Genomic DNA, 27380 nt, shown 5'->3' on the forward strand with positions numbered 1-27380 from the left:
AAAGTTACAATGACACTTAAAAAAATTGACTTATAACTAGTTCTCACAATCATTGTGGCATCTCCATGGTCATATGACCAAAATTTAGGTGCTTGGCCTGAATTTACAATAGCTGCAGCTTCCTGGGGTCATGAATTAGCCATCTGTCTTCCAAGAAGCAAGGTCAATGGGGAAAGCTGGATTTGTTAGAACATAGAATATTCTATATGGAGGTCTTCAGTCCAAGGTTCCTGCTTGAGCAGGGGACCCTATATCATTTCAGATAAATAATTTTAAGAACTGTAGTGAATCGTTTAACAACTGTAGCAAAAACAGTTGTAAAATCAAACGCAACTCTAATTTAACAACAATGGAAATTCTGCTCCCAATAGTGCCTGTAAGTTGAGGACTACCTATACCCGAATATATTAAAAACCAAATAGGAAGATTATACTGAAGATGCGAAATTCAATTCAGCATCTATTGCATCTCTAACTTGAGAACTATATGGCAAATAGGGATTGTGACAACAGCATCCTCCAGGGTGGGGTGGGGTGGAGGAGGGACAGCTTCAGGACATCATGGCAAGCTCTGACCATTTTCTATGTGCATTGTGAAACCACATGCATGTACAAAAGGGGAAAAGCTTACATCATAATGCCATGAGGCTGTTTTCTTCATTCTGACAAAAGCTGCAAGTAACTGTGTGTGGCCTGGATTGTGAATTTACAATACCTTACCATCACTTTTGAGCATGCTAGTAATCTTCCAGGCCCTGACTGAGTGGCAGGAAAGTTAGCAGCACTAACAACATAATTATTAGCCATATATAAAATTACATACCAGAGGAGAATACTGCATATACAAACTACTAGAGATCCAACGGCGTTTATGTGGAGGATTCTGAACTCGATTCTGGATGTGTATAGGCAAAGCTTTCTGGAAAGTAAATTCAAATGATTCAGTGGCCAATGAAAACTCATGCCATAATCCATACTCTATCCTGCCATTTTCAAAATAATTACTAAAAATGAAGTTATAGGAAAGTTTGAAATGTGGATTTATGAAGGAATCATTGTTAGCATTGGTGTTCCTATTAAGAACAATTGCCAGTAAAAGACAAATGAAAGATAATGTTCATTCTCTAAATCAGAAGGATAAGACATTGTGTGATCTTGAATTCCTAATTCACGAGATGGGTCACAATTTGCAAGAGATAGCGTTACGTCCATGCAAGACATGTAAGAGTTGTGATATACAGAGGCAAGAATACCTCAAATAAAAAGTCAAATTCGATGCCTCTCCCAAACTAGGCCTCATGCTAATAGCAGAAGAAACACATAAATCAGAAAGCAGGTCCCAGTCTGTACTCTGAATTTCAAAAATATCACATGCTTTTAGAATTAAAGACAAAATAAATAAATAAATTACAGAACACGGATACCTACAACATGGGTATATACCTACCCTTTCATTTAGTAATGGGCGTCTGAATTTCACCGATTGCTGCAGTGATTGTCTAAGATACATCTCATTCTTAATAGCATGCAGGCTAAAAATAAATGGGGAAAAAAATCCAAATTTTAAATTAATTAAATGACTGCTCTTCTGCAGCTTCATTTTTATCAGACTAGGGTTGAAACTGAAAGTTTTATAGAAGTTTCCCAAGACATTTAGGTGGCAGTGCACCTCTCCACTCAGTATCCCACTGCAAATTATTTCTGCAAGTGCCCAGGGTTTCAAAAACAGTCGACTTTGCTGCTTAACAAGCAAAAAACTTTGGATTCCAGGCTAAATCATAGCAAATTGGACAAATGCTACCACAAGCTATTTTTAAATATTATAACAAAATATCATTTGCCTTTACAGTCTGGATTGTTGAATCTCCCCTCACCCCATTTTTGTAGGTAGCAATATTTGGCACTTCAACAGTTTTCCAGGATTTCTCAAGAACAGAACATAAGGATTCAACTGTAGTATCAGTTAGTTGTCTCAGAACCTAGGATGTACTTCACCTGGTCCTGGAAATTTAAACTCAGTGTGAAAAATATTCCCAGATCATGTTTACATAAATTTCAAACTTCAGTCCTGTGCTTTGCAATTTCCTGGTTGAATACATAGAGTTTCTTTATTAGAAAAGTCGGAAACAAAATGGGAATTAAATAGTTTTCTTTGTTACCTTGTCTTTTCTATTAGGCAGTTTGTGTGACTATTTTATCTTTTATTTTAAATATATTTAACAAAGACCTTTTGACTGGTCTTAGCCTTCTTAGCCAACCTCAGCTCATTCTGAACTTTCATTTTTCTGACACCAGATTTACAATTCTGGGCTACCTGTTTGTATTTTGCTTTGTGATCTGGCAATCTTTCCATTTCCTGTATGTGTCCTTGTTTATTTTCATGTCTTTAGCAAGCTTTTTGCATAGCCATGTTGGCTTCCTTTCATATTTTTTCTCTTCACTGAAATTTCAATTTTGCTTTTCATGTTTCCTTTTTTAGAAGTTCACATTGACATTGAGCATCTTTTCTTATTGGTTTCTCCTGTCACAAGATCTGGCTTTTAATTTCTAAAATTGAGTCAAATCCACTGTATTCAAGACTAAATTACATATTTTAACTATGGAGCTCTTGGTGCTCTCTGAACTTGGTTGTTTGCTTGCAGATATCAACAGTCATTATGGTTGCATGATCATTCATGTGCTGAGGGAAAATTTGCAAGTATATTTCCCAGCAAAATCCTCAGGTAAATTCCTCATAAATTTCTCATTGCTCATTCATTTAACTCCTCCTTCGAACTAAGCTGACTGATATTGCTCTTTCAGTCTCTGCTTAACTCAATAAGTAATAAGTAATCATCCATGTAGACAATCAGCCGCTCCCAAAATACAGTCCTTATAATTATCCACTATTTAGGAAATGGAAAAAAAATGAGTTTTTCATACTTCACTCTCAACACACAGTTTCTCTGAGTTCTTTTTTTCTCCTCGGGCAAATTCCTTTTAGCTTTCTTTTTCAGTATTTCAATGAAGGATAAAGTGCATTTTGAATGGTCCCTTGGCCTATTAATTCTAACTGTGGTTTAGAATGATAATGCACAAAAAGGGTTATATAATTTGCTTATAGGATTCTAGACTAATTCTAGTGCATATGTATTTTACCAACACTTTAAAATGTCCAAAGAGGTTTTGTCATTACTATGTGTGAATGTTGTACTTTGTAGGCTAAGGATTATGGGTGAAACAGGCCACAATCAGGGCTCAACAAAGCATACAACAAAGCAAGGCTTAGTATGATGTCTTAATTAAATCAAATAGATATTATTAGTAACATAGTACCTTCTCTTTAGAATATCAAACTTTAATTCCCAAGATTGATTCAAGTCTCTTAATTCCTTCTGAAGTCTGAAAAAAGAAAAGAGGAACATTTATAAGTTTTCTAAATATTATTAGTATTATTGGAATTATTGTCTTATACATACAACACATCCTTGTGCACGTACCTCTCTACATACAATCTTGCTTGCTCTTCAGCTTTCTTAAGCCTCTTTATTTCATTATATAATGCTTTTCTCTCAGCCGCCGTTGAGAAATAGAGAGAAATATTTATTCATTCAAGATTATCAGTGTATATTACGTATATATAAAATGTATCTCCATGGTCAAATTCCCTTAGAATTGGGGGCCACTACATGTAGTCCTCAATTTACAACAGTTCATTTAGTGACTGTTTGAAGTTACAACGGCATTGTAAAAAGTGCCTTATGAACATTTTTCACACTTATGACCATTGCAAATCCCCATTGTCACATGATCAAAATTCAGGCTCATATTTATGACAGTTGCAATGTCCTGAGGTCTTGTGATCACCTCTTTTGACTTCTGACAAACAAAGTCAATGGGGAAGCCAGATTCACTTCCCAACTATGTTACTAACTTAGCAATTGCAGTGATTCACTTAACAACCATGGCAAGAAAAGTCATAAAATGGGTCAAAATTCACTTAACAAATCTCTCTCGCAAAACAGAAATTTGGGGCTTAATTCTGTTTGTAAGTCAAGGACTACCTATAGCAAAAAAAAACTATTTACCATACCACATTAAAACTACTTAACCAAGAATAAGCAGCAGCTGAGAAGGCTATGGGTTATACAAAAGCCTTGGAAAACAGTATGTACTTACAGTATGTAAAGCAGGTTTATTCAGAAGCCTACATCTTGTTTAAAAATCTAAACTGTACTGGTTATTTGTAGATAAAAAGATGACATGTAAAAAGAGGTTAGTTCAAATGTTATTGAAAATGATAATTTGTGAAGATCAGGAGTATGATGTCCATTGTCCGATGTCCATAAATGGCAATAACTAAGGGCATCTGCCTGATCTTACTATCTTCATCAAAACTGCCCTCTCCTAAGCATCTGCAGTGTCCTTGACAAAAAAGATGGGACTTACATCTCATAGATGCAATACTGCTTTTGTTATTAGGCCCTGCTTCCCTGGTGGATAACAATGCTTCCAACCTTCACAGTCTCTGGCTATGCTAACTGGTCTGGTTAAAGTTGTAGCCATTAGCTCTCCTACCCACAGTCTACTGGTACAGTGACCAGTATTTTGAAGTCTAATTTAAAAAGAGTTATATTTTTGTTCATTTGCTGTCCTGGTTTGAAGAGACAGAAAGAGCTTAGCGTAATTGATCGAATTAAATATATTCTTCATTGTTATTCTGTCCATTTTTTCCTTTGTTCTCAGTAATTATCCAACAAAACTTCAGTTATGTCCAAGCAGGGCATTACAGTTACCAATATCTGACTAAAAGAATTTCTAATTCTGGCTTATTTCTATACTGAAAAGTAGTTTGGTAGTTGACATAATGGGAAACTGTGATTAACTGAAAACTGTGATAAGGAGGGAAAAGTTACTGAAAAGACAGAGCATGAGGTAAAATGGATGACCGATAAATGAAACAAACAAACATGATTACAGAGCTTCTGCATGTTGTGACATATTAAATTGATCAATACATCCTTAAGAAACCAATAAATCTTAGCCTAATCTCACTTTTTGGTTTTTGTCCAAAGAAAAGATGCATCTTCTCTAGAGTAGTTTTCTCAAGCTACTACCTAATGAGGAATGTAGCATGAAATGTGCCACCTGTCAGGATAAACCCAAGGAAAAACAGGAAATTCCTTGCTCCCTCTTCTTTTTCCCCTTTTGTTACGAAGGTCTTTGAGAAAAGTTATGAGGACAATGCTGCAGCTGAGGATGAAGATATGATTTGGGCAGGGGTGGGATTAAAAAATTCCCACCAACTGGTTCACTGCCCAGTTGCCGGGTGGGCATGGCCATGGTGGGCATGGCCTGCCGGAATTTTCAGAGGGCTGTTTTTTGCTTTCCCAAGGGTCCAAAGGCTTCCCTCGGGCCTCTGGGAGGGCAAAAATGGCCTCCCCTGGGCTCTGGAGGCCCTCCAGAAGCCAGAAACAGGCCCACTTCTGGACTTCTGATACTTCTGGTAACACTGTTTTTCGCCTTCTCAGTGGTCCGGAGGCTTCCCTTGGGCCTCTGGAAGGGTGAAAACAGCCTCCCATGAGATCTTGAGGGCCTCCAGAAGCCAGAAACAGAATTATATGAGGATTTATATAAGAAGAAGAATTCATAACAGTGATAAAAGTGATAAAATATTTCAAGAAAGTGAATCTTCCAAGAATATCAGAAGAAGAAAAAAGCTTACTGAATAGAAGTATAAACTTTGAAGAAGTGACCTGGGCAATAAATAAACAAAAAAATAACCAGGCGGCTGGTCCAGATGCACTCTTTGCCGAATTATACAAAACCCAACAAGAAATATTACGCGACAGATTACTTAACTTATTTAATGAGGTCCTGGATAAGGCAAAAATTCTGAACTCGTGGAAGGAAGCAATGATTATGATTATTCCAAAAGAAAAAAAACACGATCAAACAAAGATAGGAAATTATAGGCTAATATCTCTATTAAATGTGGACTATAAAATTTTTGTAACTATAATGGCCAAAAGATTCAAGAAAATACTAAATAAATTTATACACATAGACCAAAATGGCTTCCTTCCACATAGACATCTTAGCAATAATATTAGGACAATTTTAGACATCATAGAGTATTATGAAGATCATAGTGGAGAACAGGTAGCATTATTATTCCTGGATGCTAAGAAGGCCTTTGACAATGTAAAATGGAGTTTCGTTCTGCAACAAATTAAGTACATGGATTTTGGGCAAAAATTCCTAAATGTAGTATCAGCAATATACGGTAACCAACAAGCTAGGATATTGATAAATGACCATACAACAAATAAATTTGAAATACAAAAAGGAACGAGGCAGGGATGTCCATTATCACCATTATTATTTATTTTGACTATTTTGAGGTACTAACAAGAATAATTAGAAAAGAATTCGCTGATGATTTGGTTTTTATTTTAGAAGATCCGCAAAATTCGGGACCAAAATTGATAGAGCAATTAGAGGAATTTGGTGAAGTAGTGGGGCTAAAAATTAACAAGGAAAAAACTAAAATACTTACCAAAATATGACAAATGTTCAAAAAGAAAATTTAACAACGATAATGGACATTCAGACGACAAATAAAATTAAATGTTTGGAAATTGTAATTTTGGCAAAATGCATAACTCTTAAAGAGGACAATTATACCCCACTAATAAAAAAAAACAACTGAAGACCTTAGGGAATGGAGCAATCTAAGACTTTCTCTTATGGGGAGAATTGCATCCATAAAAATGAACATATTACCAAAATTATTGTTTTTATTCCAAAACGATCCAGTAAAATTAGAAAAAAAATCTTTAATCAATTGGATAAGCTAGTATCAAAATTTATATGGCAGGGAAAAAAGCCCAGAATTAGACTGAAATTGTTGCAGGACGCTATTGAAAGAGGAGGATTTGGCCCACCGGATTGGGAAATATACTACAGAGTGGCCATTCTGACCTGGGTTAAAGATCGGATAAGTGTCAAAAACAAAAGAATATTAACATTAGAAGGATATAATCTACAGGCAGGGAGGCATGCCTTTTGTGGCAGGACAAACATCAAATTCATGGTTATTTTCAAAGGCATAAAATTAGGCAGACCCTACTAAGTGCATGGAATAAAACTAAATGTCAACTTTACATTGAAATACCAACTTGGCTAACTACATTAGAAGCGTTAATGTACCCACATTTATTGCGACGAGGACAGGTCATTACATATGAGGACATATTAGATGAGAAGGGAGAGTTAAAAAAAAAGACAGGAGCTGAAAGATTTGGGATTTGAGATAGAATGGTAGGCCTATTTACAATTACAATCAAGGTATAATAAAGATATGAAAGAATGGGGTATTAGTAAACGGAAAACAGAATTAAATAAAATATTATTAGGAATGGATGAGAAATTGATTTAAAACATTTACAAAGTATTGCTGGAATGTAAATTGGAAGAGGAAAAGATGCAAGAAACGATGTTGGCCTGGATGAAAGATTTTGGATACGGTATAAATTTGGAAGATTGGCAAATTTTATGGGATAGGAATAGGAAAATTACCTTGGCGGCATCATAAAAAGAAAATTTACTAAAAATGTTTTACCGATGGCATATCCCATCATCAAAATTAGCAAAAATGTACCCGAAATTATCCCCTAAATGCTGGAAATGCAATAAAGAAATTGGAATATATTACCATGTATGGTGGAAATATGAAAAAGTTCAAATATATTGGCTGAAAATTAGAAACTGGTTAGAAGAGATGTGTAAAATTAAAATAGAGTTCAGACCTGAAATTTTTCTATTGGGAATCAATGTGGGGAAATATAATAAAGAGATAGTGTATCTAATAGTTCATGTCACCACTGCCATGAGACTAGCACTTACCCAAAGATGGAAAGGAAATGCTATGCCAGAAGAGATGGAAATTGATGGTGCACTGAAATGGATAGAATAGCTCAAGAATTAAAAGATAAGATGGAATCTGACTACTACAAAATTTGGGAGAAGTTTTACCACTGGTTTAAAAAAGAAAGGAGTAACTGTGTCAGCAATGATTAATATTTATGTATATATGTAAATTTGTATTTTTTTGTTATGTATGCACCACATTCATTGTTTTTAAATGTTTTTTCTGTTTGCTGTTCATTAATAAAATTTTAAATTTTTTAAAAAAGAAGCAGGAAACAGGCCCGTTTCCAGACTTCTGGTACTTTTGGGAGGGCTGTTTTTTGCCTTTCCAAGGGTCTGGAGACTTTCCTTGTGCCTCTGAGAGGGTGAAAATGGCCTCCCTGGGCTCTGGAGGCACTCCAGAAGCCAGAAACAGGCCCGTTTCCTGGTACTTTCATGAGGGCCGTTCTCCCCCCTCTTAGAGCCTCCACGCAGACCCTGCACTTACCTGCACAGAAAATGAGACTCCTGGGAAGGGCAGGGTTAGCCAGTCACTTCAAATACTGGTTTGGTGAACTAGATGCCAATTTAACATCCGGTTTGTCTGAACTGGTCTGAACTGGTAGAATCCCACCCCTGGATTTGGGGATCAGGTTGTCTTAGTTTAGAAAAGTAACTCAATACCTCATCCAAAATTTCACTTGTCCCATCTCCTTTGGTGGCTGCTTCTTTGGTGGCTGCTTCTTTGAGAGCTGCATCTTCGAGGGCTGCACCTTTGGTGGTTGCTGGTTTAAGAGCTGGCTCTTTACTGGCTGTTTCTTTGCTAGTTTTCCCTTTCAAGCTTTTTTTTCTTCCCTTTTTCATTTTTTCTTCCAGATCGGAGGCTTTCTATAAAATACAATTAATAATCCTTCCATTTAAGACATGAAGCTTTTTTTGTAAGATAGCTCTCAGACATTAAGCCCTGATAGAAATCTCATTTCAAAGCTTGGCTAGTTGTATTTGCATGTGGGGAGAGGAGTGGATCTTGTTTAGCACCTCAAATATCCTCCCACGGGACACTCACCTGCTCTCATCTTTGTTCATCCTTTGATGGTCTGTTTCAGAGAAAGTCTTTCAGATTTCTGCTTCTTGGGGTTTAGGGGTATAAATATTAGAAAAATGAACAAAACACAATAATAACAAGCTTTGAAAGGCTGAATGGCAATTTAAAAGGTAATGGAGCTGTCTAGTCCAGTCATAGCATTATAAAAGTAACAAAATCAGATTTAAAAACAGCAATAAATAGCTAATGCACAGCTGGGATGAAAAAGGCAAGTAAGATAAGGAAACTAATGTGGGAGGAGGAACACAATGGGCAAAACTATTTTTAATCTACACTCCACAGGACAAATCTGATCTGTTAAGTGCCTATGATATCCCTCTGCATTTGAGATGAGATGAGGTTTATACACAGGATGCTCTCTGCAGTCTTTGGAAAACAAAGCAACAATTGAAATGAATATGGCCCCTTAGTGGGGGAAAAGTTTGTGATTTCTGCCCTAAACTATTAAATATGTCAACATAATTTTGTTGCTGTTGTATAGTATTTTCAGTCATGTGTATTACCTTTAAATCAGAGCAATGGTCTTCCACAGATTGAATTTTTAAAATCAAGATTTGTTAAAGAAAGCTGAATTTTTAAAATCAAGGTTTGTTAAAGAAAGCATTCTGGGTTTTAAAAGAAATTACTCTAAATTTCTATGCTGGTGTCTTTAATTCTCAGTATACCTGCAAAGTTTCTTGTCTGGTGCCAATCAGCTATGTAATATACAATTAGGAAGTTTAAAATATACAAACAATTAGGAAGTTAAATGTGGTCAAATGAGGTACTAACCTCTAGAATAATAGCAATAGTAATAGCAATAGCACTTATACTTATATACTGCTTCATGGTGCTTTACAGCTGTTGTAGAGCAGCGGAGATATGAGGCAGACTCAGAGTGTTCATTTAGAAAGCTTTATTCAGCGAATAAAGGGTTGCCGCGGCTGCCTAGGCTAACAAGGCAGATCAGCTGGCGGCAACAGCTGATGCCATTTGACAGCTCTTTTTATAGCCGGCTGTCAAATGGCACTAGCCAATGGGAGCGATCGGCGCTCCCGCCAAAACTGTGGACCTGAGTGGGGACTGCAGTCAGTTCTATGGATACAACAACAGCCCTCTTACACAGTCGCATATTGCCCCCAACAACCCTCATTTTACCCATCTTGGAAGGGTGGAAGGCTGAGTCAACCTTGAGCTTGGTCAGATTTGAACTGAAAGGTTATATAAAAATGCTTCTGCATCCTAGGCAATCTGAGAAGCATCCTTAGCAAATAGAAATGATGTATTGCTGTATTATATTGTGATTGCTGTCAAAGAATGGGATAGTAAGTGGTTCAAAGAATATGAAACAAAGATGGATGGAATATACAAGAGGTGCTTGACTTAACGACCACAATCGAATCCAAAATTTCCATTGCTAAGCAAGGCAATGTTAAGTGAGTTTTGCCCTATTCTGCAACCTTTCTTGCCATAGTTGTTAAGTGAATCACATGGTTGTTAAGTGAACCTGCCTTCCCTCATTGACTTAGCTTGTTGGAAGGTTGCAAAAGGTGATAATATGAGCCCAGGACAGTGCAGCCATTGAATGTTGCAATATCATGACACATCAGTAGGAAGTCACGTACTCAGAAAACCCAATACACATATAGGGCGACACTATAGGAACAGCAACGTGTAAAACCTGAGTTGGCTATAGCATAAGGATTAGCCATATATGGCAATATTCCCTATTCCTGTCTAACCTCATGTGTAACCTAACCCCCCCCTCCCTGCTTGCTGCACAATAAAAGAGAGGTGCGTAGTACTATCTGGGCTTCCTCTCACCAAAAGAAACCTTTGTGTCGCTGTCATCTTTGCCATCAAGAGGAGCCCGCCCAGACAGTCTGCCTGGGTTCAGGTCGTCAGCTGATTCATCCTGGCACTGGGACCCGCAACGCATCAACTGAAAACATGTGAGTGGCCAAGCATCCACATTTTAATTATGTGACCATGCCAAGCTGCAACTGTTGCTAAGTGTAAAAAAATCATCATAAGTCACTTTTTTCAGTGCTGTTGCAATTTTGGTCACTAAATGAATGGTTGCAAATTGAGGACTACCTGTACTGAAATTCTTTATAGTAGAGATATCAGCATCTAAGATAACTTAAAAAAATACCTGCTAATCACATGAGCCTCCAGTACAAGAAGGTGATGTTGAACCAACATTCTGGTCATTACCAGTTGGAAGTTGGTAACAAAATTGATGGAAAAATCTATACAAATATGAAGCAACAGAAGAAGCCCCAGAAAGATTCTAACAAAACAAGAAATTTGGAGAATACAGTGGCCAACAAAAGAGGAGAGCTACAGAGTATTCAATCTCTATTAGATCGAATTGTAATTTTCACATGTTAGCAAAATAGTTTTTAGGATTATGTAGGTTAGAAAGCTACATAGAAAGAGATGTTCATATTTGCTTTAGAAAGGTTCAAGGAACAAGAATCATTATAACTGATCTGTGCTGGATAATTGAGAAAACCAAAGGATATTAAAAAGAAATTTGTACGTCCATTGATTATAGAAAAGTCTTTAACTGCATCAATTATGTCAACCTATGGAGAGTGCTTAAGAAAATGGCAATCCCAGAACATCATATATCCTTGTGTGAAACCTAAAGACTAGATAGGAAATCACAGCCTGGATTCCTGCCTTTCACAATATGGCCAAATAGATTGCTCCAGGTTGGCAAACAGAGAGACAAGGCTTTATATTCTCCCTTAATTTTTTTTCAATCTATATGATGAATATATAAGAAGGAAACTGAACTGGAAAATTAGTGTGGCTTTAAAACTGCAAGATGAAACACAATATATTGCTCTATGAAATGTCTTTGTATATTAGTAGCTTGGATTGGTAGCTATGTTGTTGATTTGAGCTCCGAACATGGTGATTTAGTTATAAACATTTCATCCCCGTTTGAGGAGTCATCTTCAGTGCACTTTGGATCGTGCTTGTCTGGAGGAGCACTAGCCTTTAAATACCTTTCTGAGTCTGGTCTGATTTTGGGTAATGCTAAAATCTCATCTCTGCTCCTTCTCTCATTAGACTTGACATTCTCAGTTCCTGTAACTCTTCATTATATGGTTTAGCTGTGAGTCCTCTAATCATCTTTATTGCTCTTCTCTGCACTCTTTCTAGAGTCTTAACATCTTTTTTGTGCTGACCAAAGCTGGATTCAGCATTCCATGTATGATATCTCACCAGTGCAACATAAAGTGATCTTGATATCATTCTTCTGTTAATGCCGCTTAGGATTGCATTGGTTTTTTTGGCAGCTGCAGCACACTGCTTGTCCACTAGGACCTCTAGATCTCTCTCAAAATTACTGCTGTTGAACCAGGTACCATCTGTTCTATACCTGCGTCTTTGGTTTTTCTTGAATAAATGTAAAAATTTGGCCTTTTAGTGTTGACTATCAACAGCAAAATTCCAATATATTGTCACAGAGTAGCACTTGGTAGGATAAGCAATCAAGAAAATATATTTAAATGTTACAATGCACCTATACTTACAAAGACCAAAACCAAAGAGTCAGTGGTTTTCTTTATAATTCTATATGGAGGAAAGTTGGACTTTAAAGAAGTAGGATATTGATGCTTTTGAACTTTGATGTTGGAGAAACTGCTGAGAAGAGATAGCCAAGAAATAAACAAATATAGAACAAATCAGTCTGGAGTTTTCATTTATGGTCCAAATGATGAGGCTTAAAGGATCATACTTTGGGTATATCATGTGAAGACTGAGTTCTCTTGAGAAGTCTCTATTGAAAGCCAGTTTGGTCTAATGGCTAAGAATCAGGCTAGAAAAAGCCGCTAAAAGCCGCTGGGTGACCGCTGGGTGAGTCACTTTCTCTCAGCCCAACTCACCTCATAGGATTGTTGCTGTGGGGAAAATGGCAGGAGGAATGTGCATTGGATATGTTTGCCACCTTGAATTTTTTTTTTATAGAAACAATAGAGGTGAGTTACATATAAACAAACAAACAAAGCTGGGAAATATACGTAGTAGGATAGAGAAGGGATGGCCAGCATCAAGGTGGATAGATTTGATTGCAGCAGTAATGGGTCCACTGTGGGAAGATCTGAAGGGCCTAATTTGAGGAGAAATCATCCTGGAATAGGTCTGTTGAGAGTGAATACCAATTCGATTGCACATAATAAATCAATTAATAAAATAGTTTCCCTTTGTGAAGAATTGTTCAACAACTGGGCTTCCTGATTGACTTGCACTGGTTCACAGCTAAACAAATGTATTACACAATTGTACATATGCATAAGCATCAGGCAACTCAAGAACTTGTGCTGATTAAAACATATTAAACTTAATTTGCTTTTTATTTTTTAATACAAAATATTTTTTCTTGTACAAATACTACTCAGATATATACAAATATAAGGTGTAAGGAACCTTTTGAAATCCTGACAGGTGCCCACTACTGTATCTACCCATAATTCCAGCTACTTCACTAAATCTGTGTTAGAAGACAAATATTGAACAAAGCATACATATGTTTAACCACAATTATATTCTATTTTCTCTTATGCTGCTGCACGAACTTCATTGTACAGTTTCCAGTATACCTTTGAATAACAGCCCAAAGTAACCAGATAATTCTGTTTACTAATCTTCTCACATAAAAAGCTGTACTGCAAAAATTAGGACTGCTAATAGAAGACAGCAAAGAGTTAGTTTTCTATGTTTTTGGTCCCATTTATTGGCCTTTTCGATTTTTGCATTCTACATCTGATAGTTTTAGCAATGTTTAATAGATGCTTGGTGTGGGTTGTGATGGGACAGTGGATTTGGGGATTATTGCTTTGTTAAAGAGGAAAAACTATTTATTTGCTGGTTTAAAGCACTTATCTAACTGTCCAATTTATATCAAACTATGTGTGATTCCCAAAAGCATCATCAATATAACATTAATCTATTAAAGTATATATCTATTAAAACCACCAACTTTATAATCTGGCACCAAGTACATTTTCACATGCAGTTCCATCAGACTCACCCTATCTTTGCATTTGGGGAAAAAAGTCAGGTCTTAAGTACTTTTCAAAAGGCTGTGAGGGAAGGATGGGGGAAAGATGTTCCATAGGAAAGGAGTGCCATGGAAAAAGTACATTTTCCAGATCCCATAAGACGGCAATGTTTAAGAGAAGGGACTAGAAGTGTGCCCATCGTATTTGACTTGGTAGGATAGATAAATGGCCTTAAGGAGGGGCAGTACCTCACATAACTGACCCTGTGCCATATAAGGCTTTCAAATCAGCACCTTGAATTACACCTGTAAGGAAAATGGGAGCTAGTGCAATTCACGCAACAGAGGTGTTACATGGGCAAATCTACGAGCACCATCACTATGCACAAGCCACATTCTGGACCATTTGTAGCTTCTAGATTATCTTTTCAGGATGCCCCATATATGACAGTTATCCAAATGAAAAGTGGCTAAGGTATGAATGATTATAAACTAGACCTCCATTCAGGAGGGGCACAATTGGCACACCAGACAAAACTGCAAAGGCCTTGAGGTATAAAGTGTAGCATCTCTCATTTCATCTCATCAATTCATACTTTTTTCCTAATATTAATGTTTGTCTTCCTGCAACAATGGTGACTCAGAAAATCCTGGGTTTAGACTTTTTGGCTTTAAGTTTGTCAGATAGGGCGAATCATTATTTGTTTCATCTCTGCCCATAGCTCCTTACTGTCTCTTGATTTTTTAAATGTATTTTTCTATGATAAGACTGGAAACATGCAGTCATTTCCTGGGATTCAAAATGATCTTTGAAGAGCTGACTTCCAAATACTGGATTCTCATACAATGAATTAAAATGAAGTAAATGAGGAAGATGGACTGGAAAAAAAGTATTATTCCTACCTTTAAAAGGTATGTCTTTCAAAGAAAAATGATGTTTTTATAGAAAGAAATTCATTTGACTATTCTTTGTAGGTTTGTATTCTTGATTCTTTCTAGGTTTGCTGTATTAATAATAAATTTTTCCAAATTTAAAATAAGTTATTTCAGTCCCAGGTCAAGGCATTCCCCTCCCAATCTTAAGTCCAAAAAGTCCATTCATAATGGATTTAAACCACGTCAAACTCAATGCAAAGTGCACCTTCTCTTAAGTCGGAGCCTAGAGCTGTAACTCTTAGTTGATGCTACAAAATGATTTACTAGAAATGCATGTTTAACGGAATAATGACACTGATATATTAGTTACTGAGTTACCCTCTTAAAAGTAGCAAACACAAACATCTTGATAATACATTACTTTTTTATCTAAAAACAAATCACAGATATTTCAGAACTATTTACCACATTATAATTAACTGATCATATTTCTCTCCTTTCTTTTGGTGACTGCTTTCCAGTCCAGCTAATCTCAGCATGTGTGACTTTCCCACTACATGTCACACTTTTACAAATATAGGTTTGATTAATAAAGGAAAGCAAATTCCTCTTGCAGCCAATGGAGGAGGTGCATCAAAGGAGCAGGTGAGTTATACATGGATTTAGACATTAACTTCTGAGCACTTGCTTGCTGTGTGCCTTTATTTGAAGTTTGAGAAAGATATAGGATAACAGTAGCCTTTAGTCAAACACCGTTTTATCAAACTCCATATTAAGAATATCTTTAGGAAGGAATACAAAAACAATCCTTCATTATTTAAAGCACCTGCTGACTCATCCATATAATGGAACATGCTGCATGAAAAAAATGTTAAAGAACCATAAACAACAAGATTTTGTAATAAAGTGATAGTTGCAAATTTTTGGTTTTTTAAAATACCAAATTTTGTTTAAAACACGGCCATTGCACAAAGTGTTTTATGAAGTCTTGCTAGAGTTTCAGGTGCCAAACTATATAATCTGAACTTTTAAATTTACTCATTTTTTGAGACGCAACTGAAAACAAAATATGGAGCAAGGCATGCTTTGAGAGACTTCATTTCCCATCATCTTCAATCATCATGCTCAATCCTTAGCGAACAGCTTCGATGCTCTGCTTTCAGGGGGTTTTCTAGTTATTTTTTAACAAATTATAAAGCATGTGGTTCCTTTGATCCCATTGTTTTCCTCAGTTTATAAATAGTTTATTATTTATATCCAACATATAACTTCCATTTAAGAATATGGAGAACTGGTAGCAGAATTTTGAATAGTTCGGAGAACCAGCAAATACCACTTCTGACTGGAAATTTTACAGTATCCTTCCCCTGCCACGCCCACAGAACCAGTAGTAAAATTTTTTGAATACCATGCACTTACAACCAATGTATCCCTCCCATGGTCATGTGATCACATTTTGGGTACTTGAAGACTGGCTTCTACTTAACAATAGTGTCCTACAATTACTTAGTCATGATTTGTGACCTTTGTTTTACTGATTTCTTGAAAAAAAAAACCCATTTAAGAAATAGGATTTGCATGACTCAATAACCAGGGGATTTGCTTAACAATCATCTAAAATTGTTGTAACATTGGATCTAACTTGACATACAACTGCAATTACTTACAATGGAAATTTTAATCTCACTTGTGGTCATAAGTTGAGGACTACCATTACAATAAAATAATATACATTCACAGTCAATAGACTAAATTACCTTTGCTATTGGCTGAGCTCCAGTTTCTTTTAATTTTGAGAGAGCATCTTGAGCTTCTTTTAGTTCCTTAAAAATAAAGATAAAATAGAATTGAACATAATTGCAGTAACAAATGTGATGCTGGAACCTCTAGCACTAGAAGGAAGATCTTTATTTTCTTTGATTTACAATCAAACTAATCTATAGAACCATATTACAATATAAACAATTATGTTCTCATGTGTGACTTTTCTTGCACATAAAGAATTAAGGACAAAAGTATTTTACCCAAATATTTAACCAATGGATATGTTATAAGACATATTTCAGTATCTTATTTCTTTAAAGCCACAAATTAATTCATCTTGTGTTAATGTTTCTAGCAAATGTTGCTAAATTAGCAACATCTATATAATAAAACTATTATTTATGATTTTTAATCAATGTGAACTTATTTTACCATGAATTATTTTAATTTTTCATTACATTTCTGAGGATTCTGTTGCAGTAAGTTGAGCTCTTTTAAACTTGCTAGCTGAAAAAATTGCAAACATATCAGATTGAAGGAAATTAAAATGAATATTTAAAATCAAGGGCAGATAAATAATTCCTCCTTTTCATTCTCCTTCCTATTAAAATAATCCTCAATTCTTCAAAATTCTATGAGATAGTTTTTACTATAATACTCTTCCATGTAGTAATTACTATCCAAAAGGCAATGTTGGAGAAATAGCTTAATCATTATTTTCTTTTTGTATAGTGTTATACAGCAATTAGACATCTCATTTTGAGCAGTTAAATGATTTTACAACTTGAATTGAGGAGTAATTTCTAAAAAAAAAACCCTGCTGCATAAAATGCAGACTGGATATCGTCTATAGCTGGAATATGACTTTCTCCCATGAGCTGTTCAGAGCATCCAGAAGTGGGAGGTGCTTCAGTCTCTTTTGGAAAGGCTGGGCTTAAAACTCTGGGACGCTCCTCCTCCTCCACGGGACACCTCCTCAGCATCCCCCAGTTTTAGCTCAGCCTTCGTGGTAAGAGGTTGTGCACTCCCTGACTGGAACTGTTTCTGATTCAGCTAGTCACGATTCAGGTTTGCTCTTGTTTTAATTCAGCTTGCAAATTTTTCCCCCTATTAATCTGGCGATTTCAAGGCTTGTGGCTCTATTAGGTTATCATCCTGATCAGTTGAGAGCAGCTCTTTGTGACTGGCGGAGCCTGCCATTTCGCAGGCAGTCTGAGATGGCCGCTTCAGGCGATTAGCCTAATTCCCTGATCATCTTATCTTTGCGATCTTGCTGGAACGCTTGCAGCCGCGGCTCACTTCTCCTTACAGGATCATTTGTCTGACATTCTGGAGAGTCAGCAGCAGCGGCTCGTTAAACTGCTCAGGCATTTAACATTGGAGTTTCTGCCTTCCCGCCTTTTTGAACGGCTGGCTTTAAGTTTGCACCTAAATATTACAGGTGCCATTCTCCACTGGTTTCCCTTCTTGGGGACCGGGGCAAGTACTTTCCCACTCCACTTTCCTGGGATTATTTCTCTCTTAGCCTGATGGCATTGGATAAGCAGGCTAGTCCTTAAACAGGATTTTTCCCCCCCTCTCGCAGTTGCTTTTGGATCGTTACATTGGAGCGAAGCCTCAAGTGCCATTTCAAACAGCGGGACATTTTTGACAAGAAAGGATCCATCCAGGACCTGTATAGCTGGCTTCCCTTGTTGGGGACCAGGGATCATGAATATTTCTTGCTTGGGGGGTTTTCCTTGCTGGGGACCCTTAGATACTGTTTCCCATATATATGGGCTTACATATAGATATAGGCATATGTGTATATATATGTGTGTGTTTGTATATAGATATAGACTTACACTCCTGGAGAAGCGCCCTACTTTCAACCACAGGGGTAGGCACCACCCCTAAGTACAAATAATAATAATAATAATAATAATAATAATAATAATAATAATAATAATAATAACAATAATAAATAAATAAATAAATAAATAAAGTTAGAGACATGAAATTCACTCCTCCACAATGGAAGGTGACAACATCTTCCGCTCCAAGATGAATAAGTCACGAGATAAGTCAGTGGCCCCCAAAAAGGCCTCTAAGGTGGCGGATAAGGATGCCCGTAGACGTCACCAAGCCTAGGAAAGGCAGTGGCAGAAATGGGCCAGGGAGGCGGACAAGATGGCTATGACACAACAATCGGATCAGGGCCCAAGTACATTGTTGGGGCCCTTGGACTTATCCACCCAGCCCAGATGGGCTATTTCTGGACAGCCTCCCATAGGCATATCTCCTCCAATGAGCACTGCCCGGAGAATCCCAGAGGGAACCTTCACCCCTATGGCTGCCGGTTTAAGAAAGGAGGAGGGATTACCTGAGACTATTCCCATCGAAATGAGGCAATGGATGGAGATGGCCATACAAAAGGGCATTGCAGCTGGAGTTCAGCAATCCATCCGGACCAGACACTTTTCGGCTACTTCGGAAGTGGGATCCCTGTCTGCTCGCTCCTTTGCTCATATGGGACATCATCAAACTCGGGTATTCCCCCAAATCCCTGACATACCAGCCCAGGGTCTTTGGGAGGAGGTAGAATTAGATGACCAAGATATTCCCATGGAGGTGGGGTCGATCCATCAGATGGACTTGGGGTTGTCAGAGGCTGACCCACTAGAACGAGGAATGTCAGATGACAAAGGCCTCATTCTGGACCAACCTACCTTTTCTGGCCTTTTTCGTCTGCACCTCTTTAAATCTTTTCTGTTCAAAGCAAAGAACACCGCTAAACTAGGCACATCAAGCCCTCATCCATTGTCAACTGAGTCTCAGGATGAATCCAAGGATCTAATATTCTCACAACTGGCTAATGAGGCAGAAACTATTCCTGTCCCTCGTATGTTTGCTGAATTAGTACAAAATCAATGGCCATCAGCAGCACCCTACCCAGTCCCAACAGGGTACGATAAACAATATTATAATTTGGCACCAGAGTTTTCAAAGTTTCTCAAAACGCCGGAGGTGGATGAGCCCATTGTGGCACTGGCCTCTTCTTCAACCTTTCCCAATGAGGCCGAGGAAGCCCTGAGACCGGAGGAAAAGAGAGCAGAGTTGGCACTCCGTAGGGCACATGTTTCTGATGCTTGGGCCATTAGGGCAGCTACAGCTGTGTCCTTTTTTACACGGTCCTCCCTATGATTGCTCTTCCACTTGAGGGATATATTGCCGGTGTCAAATGTCAGAGCCCACCAGGACATTGCTAAGATTATTGCAGCAGCAGAATTCTACGCCAGCGCCACATTTAATGCAGTCAAATTCTCATCTAGAGCCATAGCATCTTACGTATCAGCACGGAGACTGCTATGGCTCAGATATTGGCAGGCAAATACCAAGCATAAATGCAAGCTGGCATCAGCCCCAATATTGGGGGATAAATTATTTGGCAGTGTCTTGGAGCCCCTCCTTATTGAGAATAGAAACAAGAAAAAAGTGCTTCCCCCTCTTTTTCAGAGGTCTGAAAACAGAAAGCCCCAGTCGTTTCGAAGGGGTTCCTTTCGGCCCTACTATCAAGGCCCATGCGTTCTCAAATCGCAAAGAACATCAGGCTACAGACCTAGATTTAGACAAGATAGGTCGGAATCTTCCAACAGAGGTCAGCAGGGAGACCAGAACAGAAGAAACCCCAGAGCTACCGGAGGCCAATTTTTTCATTGCCCCAAGTGAGTCCTTGACAGCAACTCCCATTGGAGGGCGGCTAAAATTATTTGCTGATCAATGGGACAGCTCCACCTCTGATGCGTGGGTCAGGGACTCTGTTAGGTTTGGTTTGGCGCTAGAGTTTCAATCCTCTCCTCCGAACTTTTTCATTAGGAGCCCTAGGTCCACAGACCCATTAAGAGAGCGTTGATGCCGGAGGCTATCAATCATCTTCTGCATATTCGAGCCATTAGAGAGGTCCCATCTGAACAACGGGGTCAAGGCTGTTACTCTCTATTGTTTGTGGTCCCAAAAAGTTCGGGGGGCTGGAGGGCAATTCTGGACCTCAAACATCTGAACAGATTCTGCTCAGCATCAGAGAGAATGATGTCCTGACCTCTATAGATCTGACAGAGGCTTATCTACATATACCAATTAGACCTGCTCACTACAAATACCTTAGATTTTGCTATTGAGATCAGCACTACAAATATATTGTCGTACCATTTGGTCTGGCTTCGGCCCCTAGGACTTTTACCAAGGTCCTAGCGGTTTTGGCTGCCTCCCTCAGGATCAAATCTATTCACTTACAATGTTATCTAGATGATATTTTAATGTTGTCATCTTCCAGACATCAAGCAAATTTGGATACCAAGATTACTTTGGAGACCCTTCAAGGTCACGGCTTTTCCATAAATTGGGATAAAGGCCATTTGATCCCTTCAACTAGGTTAGTTCATTTAGGGGCAGTGATAGATACTGTGGAGGGCAAGTTTTTTCTCTCTCAGGATAGGTTGAATAGTATCCAGTCTTTGGCCAGAGAGATCAGAGCCTTAAAGAGGGTTTCCCTGGCAGTTCTGTCTCAACTGTTAGGGAAACTGATTTCTTGTATTTCCATTGTACCTTGGGCTTGATTCCATTCTAGAGATCTGCAATGGTTCCTGTTACCTTTCCAGCGATCCGGAAAGCCACTTCCAACGTCCGGATAAAGGTACCGCACAATTTTCTCCAATCGCTCCGCTGGTAGTCCGAAAACACAATAAATAAAGGGTGTCCTTTCAAGGAACCTTGCAGGGCAAGGATCACAACCGACGCCAGCCTGGTAGGATGGGGAGCTCACTTCCAATCCCACACTGCACAGGGAATTTGGACTATTTCCAAACAATCACAAAGCATCAACCTGTTGAAGCTGTGAGCAGTTCATCTGGCGTTATGCAATTTTCTAGCCCTTTTCCAATCACGCCACGTTCTGGTCTTGACAGACAGTATCACAACCAAGGCCCACAGACAGGGGTACCCACTCCAAACTTCTGATGCTGGAGACGGCCAGATTGTTCAAGTGGGCTGAGGCCAATCTGTTGTCGTTCAAGGCAGAGCACATAGCAGGGGCCTTAAACACACAAGCGGACTGGCTCAGCAGGGCCACGAGAGATGAGAAAGAGTGGCGCCTACACCCGTCTGTCTTCCAGGAAGCAGTGTGGAGGTTTGGGCAACTGGTGATCGATCTATTTCCCTCTCCCTCAACGCCCAATTGCCCCAGTATATTTCAAGGTACCTGACTCGGGGCGGAAGCCGTCAACGCCCTGCGATGTCAGTGGCCTCCCGGACTCCTATATGCATTTCCTCCACTCCCTGTAATACCCAGGTTGATCCAGAAGTTATTGGAGGAATGAGCAGAACTGACCCAGGAACTGGCCCAGGTGATCGTGGTTCACGGACTTACAGGACCTGTCAAGGGAACAACCTTGGAAAATTCCACTGTTGAGGGTTTCCCTCTCGCAAGGGCCGGTACTTCACCTGGACCCACAATGGCTCAGCCTAGCCGTATGGAGGTTGAGCGGAACTGTTTAAGGACCCAACAGATTTCAGAGGAGGCCATTGCCACCATACAAGCATCCAGATGGTCCTCTACAAATCGTATATATGAGGCCATGTGGTCCGCTTTCTGTCGCTGGTGCTGGTGGCCTAAGATTGACCCAACCGCCCCATCAATAGGACAATTATTGGACTTTTTAAAGGAGGGGTTGACCAGGGGCCTATCTCCAAATACTTTACGCAGACAGGTGGCAGCCTTAGCCTCGGTGATATCCTGGGGTGACCTTCATTCCATAGCACACCATCCACATATCCGCAGCTTTCTTAAGGGTGCTGCAAACTTACGACCTCCTGTAATTCACCGCTATCCCACTTGGGAGCTCAACAAGGTGTTAACTACACTTACAACTGGCCCGTTTGAGCCTTTAAGAACCACTAGTCTCAAATTCCTGATATATAAGGTGGTCTTCTTAATTGCGATCACATCAGCAAGGAGGATTTCCGAGTTGGCAGCATTGCCAATGAGAAAGGACCTGTACGTGTTTCATGCAGACAGAGTGGTTCTCAGATTGGATCCGTCGTTCATCCCTAAAGTAAATTCAGCCTTCCACAGAGCACAGGAGTTGGTGCTTCCAAATTTTTGTCCAAAACCATCTCATAGACTGGAGCATCAATGGCATCGACTTGACGTTCAAAGGGCATTAAGCATCTATCTAAACCGCACGGTGGCATTTCAAAAATCTGAGGCTCTATTCCTATCCTTCAACCCATCCAATTTAGGACACAGGGTGTCGTTGACGACCATTGGTAGATGGTTGAGAGCCACCATAGCTAAAAGTTATGAATGCCAGTCCATCTCAGTTCCTAAGGGCATTACAGCCCACTCGACAAGGAGTGCGGCATGGGCCACTCGGGCTTCCATAGACAAAATCTGCAAAGCGGCGACTTGGGCTTCACCATTGCTCTTTGTCAGAAATTGTAAAATTGATGTCTACGCCTCAGCGGACGCTTCATTTGGCAGAAGAGTCCTGCAGAGGGTCCATAGAGTTTAGGAGTGGATTTTGATCCAGACGGAGTCCCTCCCTAAGGACAGGCCAAGCTTTGGTATGTCCCACTTCTGGATGCTCTGAACAGCTCATGAGAGAAAGGGCGTTGGTACTTACCTGATATGCCCATTCTCTGTGAGCTGTGAAGAGCATCCAGCCCCACCCATTTCTTTCCATCTGGTGGGGTTCTGTTCTGGTCAGGGATCTAGATTAGGTGATGAGTCCCGGACTTTGGCACTCAGTCTTCGCAAAACTGAGGGACGCTGAGGAGGTGTTCCATGGAGGAGGAGCGTCCTGGAGTTTTAAGCCCAGCCTTTCCTGAAGAGACTGAAGCACCTCCCACTTCTGGATGCTCTTCACAGCTCTCAGAGAACAGGCATATCAGGTAAGTACCAATGCCCTATCTTATTACAAAATTGCAATTCCCAGCATTCCTCATTCAACCATGCATGCTGGAGCTTCTGGAATCACAGTTCAATGATTCCAATGTTCATTGGTTCCCAACATTGTTTACCATAATGCAATATTAAAAACTCTTCATTTTTCTGGAAAGAATAGATTATCTTAAAAACAAAATGGCAGCATATTGCCATTTATAAAAATAAACATAGAATAAACAGAGTATCTTTCAATCAATCCTCTATGCTACAACAGCTCTGAAGATCCTTGTCCTCTTTTTCTTTACAGATTTATAATGAAAGAATATCGTTCTCCCCAGGTTTGATCTTCTACTCAAGGACCTACACAATTCTGAGCTTAACAAAATAGAATAAACAAATCAGTTGTAACTAGGCACAGAATGTAACTACAAACAGGAAGTGAATATTTAACAGGTTTGTTTTGCTCTTCAAAACAGCTTAGACTCTGAAGAGCTACATTATTTGGCAAATTTTTAAAAAGTGAATCAAGTTGTGTTTGATTTTTAATGTATTTTATAAACAATATGATATTTAACCTGCTGTAACAAAACATGTTGCCATTGGCCAACATGAAATCAAAATATTATAAGGTAAGAGGAGATAGATAGAATTAAAAAAACCATAATTGGAACAATCAGGAATATTAATTTTTTAAGCAATACTGAACTGGAGGTAGAAAGGCAAATTCTGAAAACTTTATAGAGATTATTTTTTATTTATGTCATGGTAAATGATGAAGGTAATTTCTATAGCCAAATAAAAAAAATTTCTTTATCTTATTACTATTTTAGCATTTTCTCAGTGATTTTTCCCTTCCCTTAGTTTTCTCAGCCTTGTTTTTAACTCTCATTCCTTTCTAAATTCAATTATATATCTTTTTCTAAGCTTCGATATCTTTCAAATCATTATATTTATATTTTTGTCTGCCTGTTTCAATTTCATATTATCTTTTCTCATTAAACAAATTTTCCCCTGTAGTTACTGATTGGAGTATGACACCTTTATATCTTTTAGTTTTTCTCCATTCAAATATTATTTAAACTTCAATTTATACTTTTACAATTATGACATTCAATATCTAAAAAATATTTCTGAGATCACATTTATTTTGATATAGTTCAGAAAAAAACAGAAAAACATATAAGAGTTGTGGTGGTGCAGTGGTTAGAATGCGGTATTGCAAGCTAATTCTACTGACTGCCAGGGGTTTGATCCTCACTGCTCAAGGTTGACTCAGCCTTCCATCCTTATGAGGTCAGTAAAATGAGGACCAGAGGTGGTTTTCAGCAGGTTCTGACCAGTTCTGGAGAACCGGTAACTGAAATTTTGAGTAGTTCAGAGAACCAGAGCGGAAATTTTGAGTAGTTTGGAGAACTGGCAAATGACTGACCCCACCTTCATCTATTCTGTACCTCCTGAGTCCCAGCTGATTGGCTGGGTCTTCTTTTATTGCCCTGCACAGGAGAATGGAGCTAGAAAGCAGGTTAGTAGGGTGGGGAGGGAATGGGATTTTGCAGAATGGAGATTTTACCATATCCTTCATGCCCACCAAGCCACACCCACAGAACTGGTAGTAAAACATTTTGAATCCCACCATTGATCAGGACCCAGATTGTTGGGGGCAATATGCTGACTCTGTAAACTGCTTGGAGAGGGCTGTAAAGCATTGTCAATGGTATGTAAGTCTTAAGTGGTATTGCTATAAAACACATGCAAAATAATATCTTTCATGGGCCTTGAGGAAATCATATATATATATATATATATATATATATATATATATATATATATATATATATATATATATATATATATATATATATGGATCTTTAGTTGTTCGGTTTTCTCCCACGTAAGATTCGAAGTATCTAGGCAACATTTCGATGAAGTCTCATTCATCATCTTCAGGCTTCTGTCTCCGGCTCTGTGCTTCTCAGAGTGATGTGGGAATTAAATTTTGATCTCGGCAGTTGCATAGGAATGCAAGGTCACATAAAATGGAGGCTCTTTGGACTTCAAGTTTTTCATAAGTACTGGTCAGATGGTGGGTTTCCTCCCCGTAGAGGTGCAATATTTATACATCACTCTGAGAAGCACAGAGCCGGAGACAGAAGCCTGAAGATGATGAATGAGACTTCATCGAAACGTTGCCTAGATACTTCGAATCTTACGTGGGAGAAAACCCGAACAACCAAAGATCCACATACAAATACCCGCGAGAACCTCAGAAAACATATATATATATATATATACACACACACACACACTTCACAATAGACATGACTACACAAGTTGCTTTGAAAGTTCCAGTTTTCAAAGGCAATACACATTTTCCCCAAATATACAGCAATATTAGTATTTAATTAAATGATGGGGGCCTGCTGGCATAAAATTAGTCTTGAATTCTAATTGAAACATGATTTTTGAATTAATAAGTGTTAATGAGAAAATCTGAAGAGTGAAATATTGAACATAACATTTGTACAGATATCATTGCAACAGTCTGTTTTCCAGGCTTAGGAGAGGTAGACCGGAAAAAAATAATAATAGTTTAATTATTTTGAAGAGAATCTTACCTGAATTTTTGCTTGCACTCTTTCTCTCTCTCTCTCAAGTTCTGCCTTCAGTAAGTCATAAGCATTTGTAAACTAATTTAAAAAAAAAAAACAGTTATGGAGCTTTAGAGAAAGTATTTTTTTAATTTTTTTTAGATGTTTTGGAAGTTGTCTGCAAATATGTGCGTTGAAAAATTATGTATATTAAATTTAACAAATTAAAAGAAACTTGGACTATTAATCTTTTTAATTCTCCAGCTCTTCAGAAGCTGCTATTAGTCAGAATCAGATAAAAGTGATTCTCTACTCTTATCACTTAGTTCCCATGGAAAATACTATTTCTTATTGAATTTTCCAAGCTTTTTGGCTGCTTGAATTTATCTAGCTCTATATTATACATGCATTGATCTGAATGATAACAATTTGAATGACACAATCTGTTCTGACCAAAGCTTCCTGAGAACCCAACAAACACACATAAAATCCAATTCACAGCCCAGAATGAGTCTTAACCAGTTATAATTAGTCCCAGTGATGTTTGCCAAAGTTTTTCGAGAGACATCTGATAAGAACGCACCTTATCTTACTTAAAGTGCTGCCAATGACTAAATTAGTCCCAATTAGTCTTTCTAAAACCAAACAGAGAACAAATTCACCATAGAGCTTTCAGAGTCCAAACCAATCAGACCAAATGATGTTGCTTCCTGCAAAGGTTTTCCTACCTTTGCACTTCCTTTATGCCTTGTGGGAGGGGCAATCACCTTCAAGCCTTAATCCCGAGTTGCCCCTTTTGTTTTAGCTGCTCTTGGCTCCTGGCAGCTCTGCGCACACGCTCACTGGGAACAGGCTACCACTGCCTCACTGCTGTCAGACTCTGGAAGCTCTGGAGTCAGCACATAACTCCCAGATGGTCCTGGCCCATCTCTGTATCGGACGCAGGACCCTCGTCCAAGTCCTCCCCAGACTGGTCCCTGTTCTTCTCCACTGTCCAATTCTGCTGCTGTCTCTACAGGCGAACCACAACATAATCTCTCTCTCTGAACGTTTTGGAAGAGGCCAATTTTAGTGATAACACTGTATATCTCCTTCGTTTACAAAGGGACACAATTCTATCCATGATATTTACAGTCAATCAAGGTTCAAGAAGTCATTAATGTGAACAAATTCTTACCTGAGATACTAAAGAACATAAATATAAGTTTGCTTGTCCATTTTCCTTCCTTATCCTCAA

General features: G+C 38.5%; 1 protein-coding gene across 1 annotated transcript in view; it reads right to left on the bottom strand.

Moving 5' to 3' along the window:
* The window catches only part of CZH10orf67 (chromosome Z C10orf67 homolog), a 104000-nt gene that overhangs the window by 11400 nt on the left and 65220 nt on the right, over positions 1–27380 (bottom strand). Inside the window, exons 9-15 of the mRNA XM_087917583.1 lie at positions 26171–26242; positions 16627–16692; positions 8573–8777; positions 3479–3557; positions 3315–3380; positions 1447–1531; positions 823–918 (exon numbers count right to left, since the gene is read on the bottom strand). Of these exons, the coding sequence (XP_087773709.1) occupies positions 823–918; positions 1447–1531; positions 3315–3380; positions 3479–3557; positions 8573–8777; positions 16627–16692; positions 26171–26242 (669 nt within the window). The remainder of the gene's footprint in view (positions 1–822; positions 919–1446; positions 1532–3314; positions 3381–3478; positions 3558–8572; positions 8778–16626; positions 16693–26170; positions 26243–27380) is intronic.

Source organism: Pseudonaja textilis, chromosome Z (genome assembly GCF_049901715.1).
Source record: "Pseudonaja textilis isolate UNSWEBS1 chromosome Z, rPseTex1.2, whole genome shotgun sequence".
In the NCBI taxonomy this organism is placed as follows: domain Eukaryota; kingdom Metazoa; phylum Chordata; class Lepidosauria; order Squamata; family Elapidae; genus Pseudonaja; species Pseudonaja textilis.